Source organism: Sus scrofa, chromosome 18, assembly GCF_054392235.1.
Source record: "Sus scrofa isolate SSC_HxYL_T2T_F1_AM1 chromosome 18, Sscrofa_HxYL_maternal_Yorkshire_Landrace_v2.0, whole genome shotgun sequence".
NCBI lineage: Eukaryota > Metazoa > Chordata > Mammalia > Artiodactyla > Suidae > Sus > Sus scrofa.
The window spans coordinates 39,959,953-39,979,922 of record NC_139400.1 but is presented as its reverse complement, the minus strand read 5'-3'; the positions used below and the strand labels follow the sequence as shown (position 1 = coordinate 39,979,922).

Here is a 19,970-nt window from a genome sequence, read left to right as displayed (position 1 = left end):
ATGTCCCCAGAGGGTTTCTGAAAATGGCATTTTTCTATTCTTTAATGAGACAGTCGGAAAGAGCTCTCTTTTGTCAAGGACTGTCATCATTTCTGGATATGGTGTCTGGAGCCACATCAGAGAGGCTTGTAACTTTGAGGGGAACAGTCAGATGGGAAAGTTGGCATGCAAAGGATGGAAGTGAAAACATAGAACTTGTGAAATTAATAATTCTAGGGCTTCTTATCTTTGGATTTCTTGTAATGCAAGGTAACACATAATACTACATTTGTGCAGGCAAGGTCTTTGTAAATTTTGTTCACTGTAATATCCCTTATGCCTAGAGCAATGGCTGGCACTAGAACCTATACTCAACAAACACTTTATAATAATCTATTTAAGTTAGTATACAGCCAAAGGTACCTTGATGAATTTTGTGTGTTTTAATGGCACAATTAGAGGAAGAGATGCTTGTGTAAATGATCTCAATCATATTCATCTTTAAATGTGGTTAATGAGTTTGGTTCCGTCTGTATTTAGTCATTTCCTGGTGCTTATGTTTGGGTAACATTTTATTCCCACAGAGGATAAAATTATCTTGATTTACTGGTGAAGACAAGAATTTAAAATTCACATTCCTTAAATCAGGCTCCCAAAATTTAAAGCAGCCTGGCAGAGGGGCGAAAGAACAGATTTCATCTAGGAGAAGAAAAGATAATGAGAAAATAGTATTAGTTTTATTTAGTTATTTGCGTATTGAAACCATTCCATTATGTTTAAGTTTATATTCTGTTGTTCACATACAAGAAAAATTTTAAATTCATACATGTGATACCACCTCCACAGATGTGAAAAACTTTATTGCACCATTTTTCTGAATATTGTTGTTAGCCAGAGGCAGCTTATTTATTACTTCCTTAGTAGGAAACTCACCAGGTTCTCCTACTGGGGTTGGACCCAATAATCAGGACCATCCCAGTCTTACAGTCAATTCTGAGAACTTTGCTTGGAGTCCTATTTTTAAATTTATGTCAGAGACAGCATCATCTATAATGAGAACTGTTATTAGGAGTAAAGTACAAAGGTTTCCTTGTCTTGGGCCATATCTTAAAGGAATTTATTGAAGAATGAAAAGCCATCCTAATAACAAGTACTCAGCAGTGAACTTTGAGGGTTACGTGCTCTCTTAAAGCTCTGGGGAATTCATAATAACAGTATTTACTTTTCTTCTGATTTATCTTGTGTAAGATACTGAAAATAAATTTATTTTTAAATGTTTCATTTAGCAATTCATAGCTTCCTCTAATTCTGTATCTCCTAACTGGAACTTCATTTGCATTCCCACTCCGGTAATCTCAAGGAGATAGCAGTTTGACTTGTATGTTAAGTTGGATTTACTTTTATTACAGGGAAGGAGGAAAACTTTTAGCTATGTAATTTAGTACTGACTTTGCTTAGGCTGTTTTCAAAAAGGTCATTTAACTAGTATTTTCGATGCATTGCCCTATGCATAGTTTGATATCTGTAACTGAATCTTTAATTCCCTTGTTATAACTGAGAGAGTTTCTCAAATCCTCGCCATGGCTCCACCATACTCATATTATGCTTTTATAGCAATTCCCTAGACTCATGAAGGTGAAGGATGAAGTTTATAATGGTATTGAATACCAAACTGTTGCTAGATTTATTCAGGAAGGCTGTTATATACTGGGGATCAAGTGACAGCTTAAAAGCTAGTATAATTTATCATCATCAGTTAATTTCCACTGGGTGTCCACTGGGTGCTGAACATTGTACAAGGCTTTTTTGTCAGCAGGTATGTGCCTGATAAGGTTGATGGGACTCCGAGAGACAGAATCTTGTCCTTAAGGCACTTGGCATATAATCAAAGGCAATTCAGCAAATGCCTAGAGTTGTCAAGCTGTGTGTACAAAACATATGTAACTGAAAATACTGGCTTTTGAAGGGTTTTTGTCAGCAAATTGAGATCCTGCTCTCATTAATACTATACAGCCACCAGAATAAAGAGGGTGACGTTGGGTTAGACTGAGAATAGCTATCTCCTATTGTTCAGTCCTTAGCTGGTCAGCACACATTTCTCTGTGTGTATATACACAGATATATTTGTTTCCTACGTATCATTTCAAAATATTTCTACCTAATGAGATCCAGTTATCTTTTGAACAAACACTGTGTATTTTGCCTCTCCCTAATGAGAGACAAATCAAAGTCACATGCAGATGATACATCTAGTACTAGTGTCATATAGTCATTATTCCACAGACCTCTGGGTGATCTTTATTCCTCCTCTGAAATGATCCAGCAATCTGATCTCAATCACGTTTGGATGGAATGCCTCATGGTCTGGACCTTATGCTTTAAAACCTCTCTGCATAATGTGAAGAAGTAGAGGGTAGCCACGGTGTAAACTCACAAGTACAGTAACTGTCTAGGGAATACCATATTCCCCTGGTTGAGGATAATCCAGAAGATGCTGTGACCATGAACTCTGTTTCCCTAACCTTGACCTGGCTTCTGTGGCCAGTGTTGGGCATCCTTTATGGTTATCTCTGAGAAGGGCTTCGGAGAGGTTTCCCTTACAGGGGGCTTAGCAGTTCTTTCCTGTTGGTAACAAGGACGTAGAATGAGGGATTGCTTTAGGGTGGAATGGTCACAAGTCTTTACTTGCTAGGCTACACATTTTTTTCTAGCAATATAATTTCTTTAATGTCTTTATTCGTTGCTTATCAATATCCTCCCACCTTTTTTGTTTGAAGATGGTGGTAGCATACTTCCTTTTCTGGTCACTGTCACAGAAAGTTGTGTCAAATAACGATCTTTGAGAGGGTCCCTTGCTTTACCACTTTTGCTTTAGTACTCAGGGCTTTCTCTGTCTCCTTTAGTTTTGATTTAATGGCTTCCGGCCACTAGCTTTACTTCTGTGGGTGGTGAGGCTTGACCCAGGCTGGTTCCTTCCCCTGTGAAGGAGTTACATGAACTGCTGAGTGGGAGAAGCGCTTGAGAGAACCTGGAGTTTCAGGCTTCCATTTTTGCACCTCCCTGATACCCCCTCTTCCATGTTCCAGCACCTGAAATATTCCTAATCAGCACGATGCATTTAGGCTGCAAACAAATAATTTGGCTGCTGAAGTTTTGATAACACATCTGAACTTGAGTGGTTCCACATCACTGGCTACCAGGGCTGTTGTTTATGGCTTTATATCTGTGAATTGCACAAAGGCAAGTGGCGGCAGAAATCTAGCCTGTGCTCTCCTCACCAAGGCTTGCACTCAGGCAGGAAAGCCTTTTTGTTGATTTGCATATAACTGTCCAGGTTTCCCAGCAATTCTTGCTGTAAAGACAGTCTTTTTCCCATTTCATGTTCTTGCCTCCTCTGTCAAAGATTCATTGACCATCAGTGTCTGGGTTTATTTCTGGGTTCTCTATTCTGTCCCATTGGTCAGTATGTCTGTTTTGGTACCAGTACCACACAGTCTTGATGACTGTGGCTTTGTAATAGTGCCTGAAGTCTGGGAGGGTTATGCCTCTTGCTTGGTTTTTGTTCCTCAGAATTTCTTTGGCAATTCTGGGTCTTTTGTGATTCCATAGAAATTTTTGGATTGTTTGTTCTAGTTCTGTGAAAAATGTCATGGGTAATTTGATAGGGATTGCATTGGATCTGTAGATTGCTTTGGGTAGTATGGCCATTGTTAAAACATTAATTTTTCCAACCCAGGAGCATGGAATGTCTAAGTTTGTCTCTACAGAGGGGAGTGCCTCTTTAGATTTACACAATAGCACATTTATTTGTGTGTTTCTGGCTTTGGCTGTATTGCTTTCTTGCAGGTAAACAAAACAAATAAAAAACTTTCTTTTTAAAACTGTCCACTTTTTCTGGTAGGCTTTTATGTTGGCCAGTCAGAATGAATTTGTTATTTATTGTAGCAGCCACCAAAAGCCATGAGAAATCCAATATACCAATATATGGGTAGATTGCTGCAGAGTACCCTAAAGCATCAGGCTTTATGTGTATACAAGCAGTGTTCCAAGAGCTGATGGCTGCTTAGTCTAATTGACTATTTTGCTGCAATTTCATACTGACTGCTGATTTTCCAGCATAGGATGGAGTGATCTTCATTTTCCTCAATCTTGCCTTGGTTAGTTTTGTATTTTAATAGCCTTCTGATGCAGGTTTTTCTATTTGATGTGAGTCCTTCATTTCAAGTTTTTTTGAGTTGTATCTTGCTCCACCAGAGCCCCTTATCACCCAGGGGAGGGCTAAAGTCACCCAGAGGCAGAGCGGGGTCTAAGACCCATGTCAGAAAGCAGTTCTGCACCTACCCAAGTATGTGGATGTGTGTATTAAGTAGAAACCTAAGAGTGCAGCACACTTCTTAAGGGGGTGTCTTTTTATATGCTTTGTGGTCCTTGAAAGCTGTAATCAGTGTGTAAAGCCTCTGGGTGAATTCTGAATTTTCAAATATTTGAGATTTTCAGTATTTGCTTTTTGAGTGGTGTTCACCCTCATTTTACTGTGGTATATGTAGCTTTGTGTTTGTACATGTTAAGTATTTCTGGTGTGTTATTTAAAAAGGTAAGACTTGAATATGGTCTATCCCTTTGTGATAGACAGTCAAATAAGCTGCTTTTCAAGTGATTTCTTAGGAAAAATAGTAATAGTTTTAAAAATCTTTGCTCATAAACCTCATGGTGAAACACTATCAGGATCAAAAAAATGTTTAACTAATGGTCTGATCCTTCTTGACTTGTTGTGGTTTTGAGAATTCTGAGAACTTCTGTTTGTTGAAACATATAAGGGTAACCGTAGGACTTTTCCAAACTTCTGCTTGTCCACTAATTGATCTTAAACAAAGGAAATGCCTTTTTATATCTAAAATAAAATACATACATATATATGTGTGTAATATATACATGTATATATATATATATATTTGTCCTGAAGCTGCCCAAGATTACTGTCAGAAAACTCGAGTCATTCTTCAAAGAACATGAAGGCATTATATTCCTGATTAAATAACCATATTAAAAAAATTTCAGTGTGTAAAGTAGATTTTTGGAAGACCATGCCTTTGTGCTATCTTCTTATTCATGTTTTCTGTTGTACACAAACACTGTTGAGGATATTTGTTTTTCTGCACAATCTAGGTACAAATACATTTATTCATATATTTATAATAAGTTATAAATAATTATAAGCAGAAGTCACTTTATTTGTTGAATCAAATGGTGGAAATACCTGCTGAATCAGAGAACAAAGGAGACCACAGTAAACAGATTCCATCTTCACTGTGGGCATATATGGGAGGACAATATGATCTTTTAATGTATACATCAAGTTTGTAGACAGCAAGCCATAAGGACACCTGCTCACTTAAACTGAAAATGTTCTACTCTCAAATACATGAGAATCGGCCTCTGTTACCCAGATAAGTTAACTAAAAACTGTGAAGTACAATAGGTAGCATAAAGTTAGGCCAAATTTGTCATTCATTTGAGGATAAAAATAAGCATTAGAGAAAAGCTCCATTTGGAGGGGATTTAATAAAGATTTTTTTTATTATTCATTGGTGTACCGTATGGGGACTTTTCAGTAATAAATGCAAATATTAGAATGTAGATTGCTTTCCTTAATAATCTTAATTTTTGAATTGATTTTTCTGTTTGTATATGTATTTGAAACATGTTTACTTATAAGAAGGTTTGAGGTTGATTTATAGGAAAAAAAAAACTGGGAACATAGAATAAAAAATAAAAGCCAAGTAATAAATCAGAAACAGGAAATGGGGGAGGGAAGATTAGGTAGGGGAGAGTGAAGAGTGAGAAATCAATGGGGTGGAACTGGGAAAACAAACCTCTCCAGGCCCATGAGGATCTATTATTTTCTCTGATTTTGCCGGGGAAGGTCCTACTGCCCGGGGATAGGAAGTAACTTTCTCAAGCTCACAGAATCGGGAATTGCTAACTCCAGAATTCAAACCCTAGTGGGTCTTGTTTGTTAAAGCCTGCGTGCTTCATACCATCTGTTGTTGCTGGTATCTTGTTGAAGAAAATCTTGTGTACAAATTGCTTCTGATGTAAAGGTGACCAACTGGTCCCAGTTTGCCTGGGACAGTCCTGGTTTTAAAATTACAAAGTTCTGCATGCCAGCACCTCCCTGAGTCCTGAGCAAACTGGGATAGTTGGTGTCCCTTCTGGATTTCCTTCCAGCCAAGGCAAAGACAGAACTTTGACAGTTAGATCACGGTTTTCAAATGGCAGAACAAGGCTCAGATGCTTTTCCTACAGAACTGCACGATGTCGAGCCCTCAGTTAATTATCAGCTTCCGCCTGGTAAAGGTGAGCTGCAGCTAGGATCTACCAGAGTCTGTGGATTTGGCAGTAGTCTTTCCACTGGTTCAAATATATCATTTTGTTTCTGTTTCTCTAGTGAACCATGATGTCTTCTGGGTCATTTGGGCTAGGGGCAGTTTATGTATATTGTATGTACTGTGCATATTTGTTAGTAGGCCTTGATGGAGGTACAGTGTTTTACAGTCATTCCCAGTATGGGAGTTCCCATCATGGTTCACTGGAAATGAATCTGACTAGGAACCATGAGTTGTGGGTTTGATCCCTGGCCTCACTCAGTGGGTTAAAAGGATCCGTGAACTGTGGTGTAGGTCGCAGATGTGGCTTGGATCTGACATTGCTATGGCTGTGGTGTAGGCTGGAGGCTACAGCTCCAGTTCAATCCCTAGCCTGGGAATCTCCATATGCCACAAGTGTGGCCCTAAAAAGACAACAACAACAAAAAAAGATGAGTCCTAGCATTAATCTGGTGGTGAAATGAAAGTTTAGTTTTTATGTAACAGTATGTATGAGCTGAGTGTTCCAGGTTGGTTGAGAGGCTCTCCCTGCTGTCATGCAGTTCCTTCTCTTTGGTTTCTCCAACATCCCTTAGGATATTTCTCTCAGCTGTGGATAAAGCTGGGTTGCCGCCAGTGTGGGGAAAAAAAAAAAAAAAGAGAAGTATAGGGAGGATACACCCAAGTCTTCATGTATAAGCCTGGAAGTGGCAGAAATAAGAAATGAGATCATTTCTTCTCTCATTCCTTCAGAGCAAACATGGATACATGACCTAGCTCAACTATAAGAAGACTGGGACATGGGTTAACCCAGTGCCTGAGATTATGGAGAGGAGGGATCCTGGAACAGCTGGCCTTTGCCCTCTTCCAGGCACTACTTAAAGATGTTTAGGAACTTTCTAGATGCTCTTTATGAAAGGGAGAAAACTGCTCAATTCTCCCAAAAACTTCTAAAGTTTTATTCTTTTGTCTTGGGAGGAAGTTATCTCCAACCCCTGATATCTGGTGGTTGATTTTGCAATAATTAAAAAGGAATCATTATTAAAAATGCTAATAGATGTGATACCATCATAAGACAAGTCTTTCTACCCTGCGAGGTCCCAGTTGCGTAGTCACAGAATTTAGCTGGGATTCTCAAATGATCAGAGTTCCCCCACTCCCGAAATACAAATTGTGATTCCCAAATGTATCTCCATATGTTAGTATACACATTAAATGAAATGAAGACGGGAAATGTGTAATGAAAAAGTTCAGAAGCTTGAGAGAGAAATAAATTTCAGAAGGCCTTTAGAAGGGAACTAAGGAAATGGAGAAAAAAAATGCTAGGGAGCTTCCAGAATGTGTGTTAGGATGTAAGGTCCACCCAGGGTCTGGACGCTGAGAAAAGCTTGCATCAGGCTGATGGAGTTGTCTAAAGCACATTCATTTTAGTTGATTTTAGCTTATATTTACATTATAACAATAAAGTATATAGTTGTACTATATTATTCCATATTGAAGTAGTAACTTTTAAAGCTGTTATTGGGTGTAGATGTATACTATAGACATACATAATAAAATAATATTTTATGTGTATGTATAAATAAAATCCACCATATGTGTGCGTTTGTGTCTTGTCTGTCTCATAGTGACCATGGAATAGCATAGTCCTGAGCACCCAATAAAAGCTTTAACTGTCCCTGGAAAGGATAATTTCGGTTTACACCAAGTCTTTTCTCCCCATACATGTTCTATTCTCCATATTCTATTTTGATCATTTTGTTACTGATAATTTTAAATCCTAAGCGTTTAATTTAGTTTTTTTGTATGTGTACAACAACCATTTAAGCTGACTATGTGGCATGAGAATTCTTTTGTAATTTTATTAAATCTGACTTGTGTAAAGAGACCGGCAACCGAAGGTGATTTGCACACGCTAATAGATTATATGCTATAGCAGGATGTTGCTTTATATTGCTACTCTAGCAGCTGCAGTTTCAAGTATAGTTATTACTAGCTACAATATCACCCAGTTTAAAAAAAATATATCAAAAGAAGTTCATGCTATTGACTCATTACTCCCATACTTATTATTCTCATTGAAAATCACTAGATCTAATTCTATTGGTTTCCTTCCTGATTGAAAACATTTGAACCTAGAAAGCACAGAATTTCTTAAGACATTTGTGACTATTCATCATGGATATTAAAATTACAATCATGCTGCATTGTATGAGCAATGATTTTTTTTAAAAATTCTTTACACATACGGTAAGCGGGTGACCAATGCTATACAGGTTTGGAGATGCTGAATGTTCATATAACTGGTATTAGAAATTTTGATGTGTATTGCATTCGTTACTGAATATCAAGAATACATTTTTTTGCTCATATAGAGTAAGTTTAAAATGGGGTCTTTTGTAGAAGCACCCATCCTGTTTAGAATGATATAACAGATGCTGAATGTTCACATATCAAACAAAATGCCAGCTTTCTGTAGAAAAGAGGTGTCAAAAAGTTTCTTTGTACCTTTAACGCATGTGATTATGTAGTACAAAATGCAGAGTTTGTAAAATTTCTTGAATATACAGGCAAAAAAATGAATAATTCAAAACAACTCATAAGTTCTACATTCTATTGTCCCTTTATAACGCAGGCAGAAGATAGCAGTGCACTCCCAATAGAGCTGAATTTGCACAAGTTACACCTCTGAAAATGCCAGATGGTCTATGGTCTACTTTTGAGAGCTGTCACATATGTAAAGATTTGAAAAAAGAAAGACAGCTGAATGAGAGCAGTGGATCATTAAAGGGAGAGCGAGGGTCCCTAGGCATCACTTGTGTTTTAAGAAGCATTGTGTCGTTCCCATATTAGTGTGCTTTTTTTTTTTTTTAAAGCCATACACAACTTTTACACAATAAGGAAAAGAAATCTGTTTAAAGGCACGTAGTTATGGTTTAATCAGTCAGACGTTTTTTGTTCTTTGTTCGAGAATAAAATCACATCTCTGACTTGGTTTTAGCTATGCTTTTACTGTATGATTTAAGTCACATCTGTGAAAAATTATCAATGAAAGTAAAATAAATGTCTGTTAAGATAACTCCCATATCTAGCGTTTATCCAGTTTTGCTTTGACTTACATATTGCATGCATCTGACAAAATCATAAGGTTAAGAAACTGGAGTGAAGAGATAATACTTGGTTACCTGACCATAATACAAACTATGCTAAAATAATTAGGTGAGAGTGAAACAGAAATGAATGTACTATCATTTATCTGCCAACAGAAATAGATATCATTTTGAAGATTGAAATGTAGATAAATCATTAAGGATGTGTTTGACTATCACTGCAGCCATACCCAGTAATTTGCAAATAGTCAATTTTGAGAGTAGGTAAAGGTCAGATCTGTCAGTGTTAGATTTTGGTGGCAAGACCTGATTGTCTTTTACCTCATTTACTTTTATTTATTAGAATGTTTTTGCATAGTAATTTTAAATTTACCTTGGATTATGGAATATGACAAGGCGGTTTTTTTTTTGTTTGTTTGCTTGTTTTTGATAAGAAGTCTCCCCAGCATTGGTCAGTATTTGGACTTAACCAAACTCTCAGATTGCTCGAATTATTCTTTTCAGAGAAGTAGCCCACAACATTCCATTTATGTGGTGAGCTTACTGGAAAGAGCTCTAAAACAAAACAAAGCAAAAACCCACCAAATTAGGTTTAACTGTCTTCTTTGGCATCCCATTAAATACATGTGCATCATGGGCTTTATGTTCAATACCAGTCATTAGGATGTCATGCTAGTTGATGCAAGAAGATACAGGAGCAGCAAATTCATCTCTAGATCAAATGATTGCACACCCATAGGAAATAGATCTTTTTTTACAGAAGCTTGATTGTCGATTTGAGTTTTGAGAAGGGCCTATATAGCTGCTCAACAGAGAAGTAACCTTTTCTTTTTTTCTTTTCACCAGAAGTTAGGAGTAACACAGTATTTTGATAAATTTTGCAACCATTACTTTGTGTTATCCCCAAGTGTTAAAATTTTAGATAATGATTCTCCTTTGTTTATCCCTGAAGAACTGAAAAACTCTTAAGAGGAGTTCGTACATTTAGTTTTATAAATTGGGTATTAATGCTAATAGACTTGGTAGGAAATGATGCTTTTTGTTATGTAAAAGAAAAACTTTTCTTATAATAGGTACATTCATGGGTAAACTATTCTGGTATGTTAAGATACTTTTTCTTCAAGAAACAAAGGATGTATGAACAAAAATGGAAGTAAACAATGTGTGCTAATGATTTATTCAAATACAAGCAGACATCTTTGTCAAAAATATATACTAAGTCTTAGTAGTCCCCAGATCACAAATGTTCAGTCCCCTTTAGACATTATCAATGCTATGTATAACTGTTACAGCTTTTTTTTTTTTTAATTGCAGTATAGTTGATTTACACAGTGGAATTAGTTGCAGGTATATAGCCAAGTGGTTTTGTTACATTTTTTTTTTCAAAAATTGTTTTCCCTATAGGTTATTACAAAATATTGAGTATAGTTCCCTGTGCTACACAACAGCTTCTTGTTCGTTATCTACTTTATATATAGTAGTGTGTATATGTTAATCCCAATCTCTTAATTTATCCTTTTCCCCCATATACTTTAGTAACTACAAGTTTATTTTCTATGTATGTGAGTCTGTTTCTATTTTGTATATAAGTTCATTTATATCACTTTTTAAAAAATATTCCACATATAAGCAATAGCATATAATATATGTCTTTGTTTGGCTATGTATGGCTTACTACGGTAATCTCTAGGTCCATCCATGTTGCTGCAAATGGCATTATTGCATTCTTTTTTATGGCTAACATTCCATTGTGTAGCTATAGCACATCTTTATCCATTCATATATCAGTGGACATTTAGATTGTAAATAGTGCTACAGTGAACACTGGGGTTGTTACAGCTTTGCATGCAATACTTTTTTGTAAATTGAAGACCTCTTAGTATTCAGATGTAATTTACATTTCATAACTGTTCATAATCATAAACAGAAAAAGCTAATTAAAACGAGTTTAAGCTTTGAAATTCCAGGAGATTATAAAATAATAAAATTTGACAATGAGTGGTTTTTGTTGTTGGTATTGTTTCTGCAGAAATGCTAAGATTGATAACTTTGCTAAGAACTACACAAGCAAGGCAAACGTTAGTTTTAAGAATTTCATTTCTGGCTCTGTAGTGAAGTAAGTCAGACAGAGAAAGACAAATATCATATGAAGTCATTTAAGTGTGTAATATAAAAAATGATATAAATGAACTTATTTACAAAATAGAAAAAGACTCACAAGACTTTGAAAACAAGCTTAGAGTTAACCAAAGGTGAAAGGGGGGAAGGATGGAGGGATAGATTGGGGGTTTGGCATTGGCACATGCACACTACTGTATATGCAAATGGATGGTCAACGGGGACCTGCGGTATAGCATGGGCAACTCTACTCAATATTCTGTGATAACTTTTGTGGGAAAAGAATCTGAAAAAGAACAGATAAGTGTATATGTATAACTGAATCACTTTGACGTACAGCAGAAATTAACATGACATTGTAAATCAACTAATACTTTTTTTTTTTTTTTTTTTTTTTTGGTCTTTCTAGGGCTACACCTGCAGCATATGGAGGTTCCCAGGCTAGGGGTCGAATTAGAGCTGTAGCTGCCAGCCTACACCACAGCCACAGCAATGCCAGATCCAAGCCTCATCTGTGACCCACAGCACAGCTCATGTCAACGTTGGATCCTTTAACCCACTGAACGAGGCCAGGGATCGAACCTGCATCCTCATGGATGCTAGTCAGATTTGTTTCCCCTGAGCCATGATGGGAACTCCTCAATAAATTTTTTAAAAATGAAAAAAAAAAGAATCTCCTTACTTAACAAATACAAACAGATAACATTTTCAGGGGAGATCAGAGCTCTTAGCTGCAAAACCATAATCCATTTTGGCTAACGTAAATAGAAAATAAATTCTTTAGTTGCCCATAGACTCTCCTAAGAATTATAAGGATCATTCTCACCCATTCAAGGGGGCTTCCTTACTGAAAACCCCACTACTGTGCACCTTTGGCCCACTGGTTTGCTAGGAAGTGGACACCACGCTCTGCACTGCACTCCACTGCCAAGACTAACACCTTCTTCACTGTCCGTGCCAAGAGGCTCCACCTCCTGGGTGCAGCTACCATCTTGCATTGGTCACTTCAGCCTGTAAGTCATACTTCTGCTTGTAGAACTTAGGTCCCATATATGCCTTCTAGCTGAAGGGGAATCTAGGGATGAGAGTGAGAAGGTTGTCAAAATCTGTGAGGGTATTCAGAAATGCTGGGCAGTACAAATGACACTGTTTTGAGATTCATTGTCCAAAAAATCAAATTAATTTGCCCTTTTTCATATCATGCTATTCAAATACTTCGTATTTTTCTTTTAGGCTTTTCAATATAAAGGGATTTAATACATTGTAAATATATTTATATGAGAGATACATGCATTTACATGTATACACACATTTTTGGAACTTTCTCTGCTGTTGCATTGGTTTGTGTATCCATGCCTAGACCAGCATCATACTGTATTAGTTATTGCAGGTTTAAAATAAGACTTTATATCTGATAGGTCCCACAACTGTCATTTTTTTCCTTAAAATTTCCGTAGTGATTCTTGATTACTCATAAATTTTTTGATCAGCTTGTCAAGTACCATAAATAAACCCTTTGGAAATTTTATGGGAGTTACATTAAACACATAAATTGGAGAGAATTAACATTATAGCAGAATTAGCACATTATACTCTTCATTTATTAGCATTTTCTTTTATGTCTTTCAGGAATGTTTTGTCATTTCTGCCATACAATCTCTGCCCATTATTTCCTAGCTTAATTCCTACTCGTAAGGTTTTTGTTTGTTTGCTGGCTTTTCTTTTTTGCTGTTGTGAATTTTCTTACATATTTGCTAATTGCTTACTGTTGGCTTACAGGACTTTGTTGATTTTAACATGGTTCATTCTGTATAAATCATGCTAAAATTCATTTTTCACAATGTATAGTCTCTTAGATTTCCCCTGGAACATTGGAAGCATATATCCATCTCAAAAATGTTTTTCCTTTCCAGGGCTGAGACCTTTCTTTTTTATTTTTGGTGTTTATTGCTTTTGCTAGTGTCATGCTGCATAAGAGGGTAAAGGTGAGCATTCTTTTCTTGGTCCTGACCAAACAGGAACCCTTCTCTGGTGCTGACATTTAATTTTGGCAGATATGTTTTATCAGATTAAGGAAGTTCTATTCCTGACTTTTCATAAATGGTTTATTTTAAAATCAAATTGAAGAATATAGAAAAAAGGTTTTCTTCTCCAGAATTTAAAGTGGAATTAAAAATAAAAACAAGGAGTTCCTGCTGTGGCGCAGCAGAAACGAATCGGACTAGGAACCATGAGGTTGTAGGTTCCATCCCTGGCCTTGCTCAGTGGGTTAAGGATCTGGCATTGCCAGATGTGATGTAGACTGTGGTGTAGGTTGCAGCTGTGGTGTAGGTCGCAGATGTGGCTTGGATCTGGTGTTGCTGTGGCTGTGGTGTAGGCCGGCAGCTGCAGCTTCGATTAGACCCCTAGCCTGGGAACCTCCATATGCTGCAGGTGTGCCCCTAAAAAGACAGAAGACAAAAAAAATTAAAAAATAACAACAATCTCTCTCCCTCTATTTGTCAGAGTTCCAAATGAAATTTTCTTATAGAAGACACATCACTTTTTCTCTTCTGTTTATCTATCCCTCATGTAAAGTTATGTTTGGTGACTCCTCCCTTCCTATTTTCCCTTTCAGAAATTATACTTTCTCTATGTTCATGTTTATTAATATTTTCCTTTTTTCTCTTTATTTTTGTATTTTGGGTAAAAAATATTTTTTGTAGTATGGGTAAAAAGGCTGCTATTGAGTGTTTTTTGATTGTTTAAAAATACTCATTTTTTTTTAACTGGATAAACTTTCCCTGTTTTTTTTTTTTTTTTTTTTTTTCCTTTCAAATTTAGCCCAACCTCAGCGCTTGCCGCAGCTTCAAACTGTAGTGCAGGAAAGTGAGGAGGAAATAGGCAAGATAAAGAATGGTCACCCAAGTCTGAGCAATGGAAATGGAATCCACCACGGGGCCAAACATGTATCTGCCGATAATCGAAGACTGTCAGCACCTGTTTCTCAAAAAATGCATAGAAAAATTCAATCCAGCTTGTCTGTCAACAGTGACATCAGTAAGAAGAGCAAAGTAAATGCTGTCTTTTCCCAGAAGACAGGCTCTTCACCTGAAGGTAAGTGTAAAATATTTGCATATTTTTTTTGACCAGATGTAAAATTATAGCTACTAATAATTATTTGATTAAGCAAACATCAATGAAGAATCTTGCTTATCCTTCAGACAGGAATTTTGGTAAAATGCAACTTCCCCAAAGGAAAACACGGGCTAGGAGCGGAAGCACTGGCAGCTGACATCCTGCTCTTAGATTGTCTTCTAGAGTAAAGAGTCATTACTTTAGGTGTAACTGCTATACTTTTTTAATACCGCTTTTAAAAATACAAATACATTTTGGTAGCATATGAATTTATGTATTTTTTTCATCCCTGATTCAATGTGACATCCACTTATATTTTTGTCTTCCAAATTCATTTTTTATTAATTTTTATTTTTTTTAATGGCCACACCTGCCTGCGGCATATGGAAGTTCACAGGCTAGGGAATGAATTCAGGTCGCCGTTGTGATCCTCACTTCAGCTGAGGCAATGCCCGATCCTTTAAACCTGCTGCACTAGGATGGGGATTGAACCCATGCCTCTGCAGCAACCTGAGCTGCTGCAGTTGGATTCTTAACCCACTGTGCCACAATGGGAACTCTGCAAATCACTTTTTAAAATTTTACTGGATTATAGTTGATTTACAATGGTGTCTTAATTTCTGCTCTACAGCAAAGTGATTCAGTAACACATATACGTATCTTTTTCATGTTCTTTTCCATTATGATTTATCACAGGATATTGAATATTGTTCCCTGTGCTATACAGTAGGACCTTGTTTACCTACCTTATATATAATAGTGCGCCTTTGCTAATCCCAAACTCCCAATTCTCTCTCCCCCACTCCCTTCCCCCTTAGCAACCATAAGTCCACTCTCTATGTTTGTTTCTGTTTCATAGGTATGTTGTATTTTAGAGTCCATATGGTATTTCTCTTTCTGACTTCACTTAGTAGGATAATCTCTAGTTTCATCCATGTTGCCACAAATGGCATTGTTCTTTTTATGGCTGAGTAGTATTCCATTGTATAAATGTACCACATCTTTTTAATCCATTCATCTGTTGATGGCTATTTAGGTTGTTTCCATGTCTTGGCTACTGTAAATAGCACTGCTCTGAACGTTGGGGTGCATGTATCTTTTTGAATTACAGTTTTATCTAGAATATGCCCAGGAGTGGAATTACTGGCTCATATGACATCTCTATTAGTTTTTGAGGAACCGTCATACTGTTTTCCATAGTAGCTGTATCAATTACGTTCCCACCAACAGGGTGTGAGGGGCTCCCTTTTCTCCACACACTCTCCAGCATTTGTTATTTGTAGACTTATTAATCATGGCCATTCTGACCAGTGTGAGATGGTACCTCATTGTAGTTTTGGTAAATCGGTTTTTAAATATACAGAACTAAAGCCAAGAGGTGGTCATGTTCATGCTCTTGCCAGGGAGTGGCCTAGGTGATCTCTGGTGCTTGACTGACCCTGGTGACTTCCAGCTACCAGTGCTGCCACCGATGTGCTCCCCCAACCAACTCTGCCTCATTCCAAACTCCCTGTGGCCTGGCCTTTAGCACCTTCCCTAGATGCACTTGGCTGTGTTCTCTGACCTCTCAGGAATTAGTGATTACCTTGTTAATTAAATGCTATGAAGCTGCAAAAGTTTTTATTATAACACAAACCCATCTGATTACATTGAGTTTATAATCTATGGACTCCTTTTATAAAAATGGCTTGTGGTGTGATATTAAAAGAAGAATATCTTTCCCTCATGTTTAAGGTTCCAAATTTCTCTTAGCATGTGCGTGTTCCTCTGTTCTTCCCTCTTCTACATAATGTAAATATACCATATTTATTTTTTTCTGGTTCAGATAGCATATATACTTAAAATATAAAATATTTTTCTTATTCTCCTTAGCTTTCCATTTTAATTACCATGAAATCTTAAATAGTGGAAATTCTGGGCATGCTTCTGTGAAGTTGGCTATGCTTAGAGATAAATTGAGTTGTAAATAGGAAATTGTATTGAGAGTTACCAGTAATGAGTGAGAGAAGGATATTACATTTTGGCTACAGGTGTCTCAAACTCAACTGAGGTAAAGTGTTAGGTTGATCAAATGATATGATAATAAATGGTCTGCATAGTTCCAGGTCAGTGACACTACTTTCCAAACTAATTAGATTGAAAGGGACATGATTGACACTTTAAAATGAGTTTGACATGTAAGCTGCATGGTCATCTCTGAAGCATAGGTAGGCTGTTAACTAAACTGGCTCTCCAAGGAGTTGGGAAGGCAATGTAATTTTCTTTAGAGGATCTTTGCTTCTAGGTGATTGGGTGAAATAATTGAATGCAATTGAAATCTACTTGTTTTATACATTTGACTTTTCTTATTATGTTCCTAACTTCTTTTCCATTTGATATTTACTTATTTTAAAGAATGATAACATTTACATATCAATCAAACTTGAAATAGCCTATGGAATTTTTATAAAATTTTTTTATTCACTTATTTTTAATGGCAGGTCTGAATTTATTATTATTGGAATAATGCAGCTTCATAGGTAATATATGAAGATAAAACTCTCCCTCTTCCTTGCTTTTTCCTTTCCATCTTCCTCTTCCCCTCTCACCCACACATACTCACACTTATGGCCAACTACAAAGGTGTGGTGGCTAAGGGACATCCCTTATAATCCTTCTTTTACCACAAATCTGTTCCAGATTGGACTGGGGGCATGAGGAATAGGACGTACCAATGAAGTTGTCAAAACATACTGTACAATGTCCCATCCATTACTTTGCTGTTAGGTTAGTCTAATGGTAGGTTCCTTTTAATATGATTCCTTGAATCTAGATAAAAAGTCTCTTGTCCTATTTCATATTTTCTCAGAGGTAGACATCTTCCTGCTGCTCTTTTTTTTTTTTCTCCCTATTTAAGGTTGTGCCTTCCAATTTTATTGTTTATTCTTTCAGTTTTGAAGTTAAGTTTATTCTTTGATAATGCACTATAGTTAAACAAAAAACCCCCAAACAAACAAACAAACAAAAAAAGCAGAGAATTGGTAGACAGCAAATTAAAAGAAGGATCTCAGCTCTGCCACAAGCTAGCTGGGGACATGGATTTCTATGGGGCTGCTTCTTTTTTCTTGAAAATGCTTTGGATTAGAAATCTTTAAGGTTAGGTTTGGTTCCAAGATTCCGTGAGCTCTCTTTATAAGCAAAGCTGTCTCACTCTCAGAATAGGTCTTTTGGGCTATAGAATATATGATTCCTGAGTGAAGAGAAATATAGTACCTGATAAGTAGAACAGGAGTATGGCAGAAATTATTTTGATAAGATTTGAGGAGCCCTATACGTCAGAACAGTAGGTCTTGAATAGGCTATGATACTATGAAAAATGAATACAAATTACTATTTTTTAAAATAATGGGGGATTTAATTACTAGGCTTTTCTCAATTTCATGTTTTTTTCTTTTTGTTTCACATTTTTCTTAAGACTTTATTGTCTCTGCCTGTTCTTACAGCAAAATGAGCAAACAAGTAGCAAAACAATATTGACTTAAAACCTCAAGATCAGCTAATTGTGCCGAGTCTGGCAATGTGTGTGTGTCTCTGGTGTGTCTTTTTTTTTTTTTTTTTTATCAATGGTGTTTGTGGTTATGATTTTTATATGGCACATAAAAAATAATGAGAGCTAGAGAAACATTTTTCTGGTTCAGATGATGTAATTAAATGCATAACCATTTCATGGTGTTTCATTAAGGACTCTAAGGGCTGCTTTGCTTACCGAGTTTGGAAAACATTGCTAGGATGTGGGTCCATTGCCTATACAGAGGTAAGGATTGACCCAGTCACGTAATTGAGTCAGTGGGTTGGTGACATCTTTTCATATGTCTTTAACTGTGGGTTATTTAAAGCCTCAGTACAATAGACATGTGTTCCATCAGATTCTCTTTTTAAGCTATGTTGATTCCTAGAATTAGTTATGTAGGGTCATTCTCTGTACCAGGTACTGGTCTACCTGCTTCACTCATGTGAACTGACTTAATCCTCCCCAAAGCACCATGAATTCTATGAACTATATGTTATATTATCTAATTATAAATGAGAGAGTTGAGGCACAGAGAGAGGTTAAGTGAATCTGCCAAAGCCAATTGGCACACAACAGAAATGAGATTCAAACCCAGATCATTCTGGCTCCACAGTCTATGCTCCTAGCCACTATGATATTTTTGCCTTCGAGTTCTCTGAGAAAAAGGTATTTTACTGGTCCTTCTAGCATCACACGGGATGTTGACAGCATTATTGCTATGGGTCAGGCAGGATCTCTTTATTACTGTAATCTGCCTTCTTTAAGCACTTCCTCCTGAAATTTTAAAAACAATTCTCGCACCAATGTTCTGTGCCCATTTTCCTTCCCTACTAGACTGTAAATTCCTGAAGAGGCTGGACTAGGTCTGAGTCAATTTTGTTTTTAATTTACAGTGGTGCTTATTACAATAGCTTCATAGAGATTCCCACCAGTTAATAAGTGATGCAATGTTTTATTCCAAACCACTTCCTTGAAACTAGCACTGCAAAATAAAATGTATGCTCACATTCATTTAAAAACGGTTCTTTAAAAAAAAACTTCCTTTTATGTAATAGAGGAAGAAAAATACCCATGTGGGGAAATATTGTATATTTTATTTAAGGATCATTAAATTAGCAGATTTCTACTTGTTTTGTATAATTAAATATTTTCATACATATGTCAATTTTCTGATTGCCTCACCCAGGTAGAGGGTTTTAAGACTAAATGTTTAAGATTTTTGACCTTTGAAATAATTATAGTATAATTTAGTATCATATAATATTCAAACTGCCAAGGGTTTTCATTAGACTCAAAGAGGATTTACTATTCCTGAGATGAGAAAAATCTTAATACATTTCAGGTGTGCCAGACATAGCTACATGTTTTTGTAAAAATTAATTTTCAACAAATATTTTTGGGAGACATTTTATACTTTTTAGAAATATTTGTTAACTTATACTTCATAGTCATAGACAGACTTAGTACTATAGAGAAATGCATTTCCAAACCCAGCAGCCCTTTGAACATAAATTCTGGACAAGAGAGTCAAGAGCATTTGTTTACATGGAAGGATGTCTCATCTTTAATCCTAGGGGCAGTGTAGCCTAGTGATTACAGCACAGACTCTAGGACCAGTCTTCTTGGGTTCAAATATTGGCTTTACCAGTGACCCATGATCTGTTCTTGGGTCAGTTACTTAACCTCTTTTTGACCTCAATGTCTTATCTATAAAGTAGCAATATAATTAGT

General features: G+C 36.5%; 1 protein-coding gene and 1 long non-coding RNA gene across 7 annotated transcripts in view; one reads left to right on the top strand and one right to left on the bottom strand.

Annotated features, from left to right (window-relative positions):
• Nucleotides 1-19,970, bottom strand: part of LOC106506806 (uncharacterized) — a 424,630-nt gene that overhangs the window by 22,826 nt on the left and 381,834 nt on the right. The window lies entirely within an intron of this gene.
• Nucleotides 1-19,970, top strand: part of MDFIC (MyoD family inhibitor domain containing) — a 101,053-nt gene that overhangs the window by 45,195 nt on the left and 35,888 nt on the right. For all 6 annotated transcript variants that reach the window (XM_021079120.2, XM_005673229.4, XM_085005746.1 and 3 more), the window contains one exon: nt 14,396-14,668. In XM_021079120.2, the coding sequence (XP_020934779.1) occupies nt 14,396-14,668 (273 nt within the window). The remainder of the gene's footprint in view (nt 1-14,395; nt 14,669-19,970) is intronic.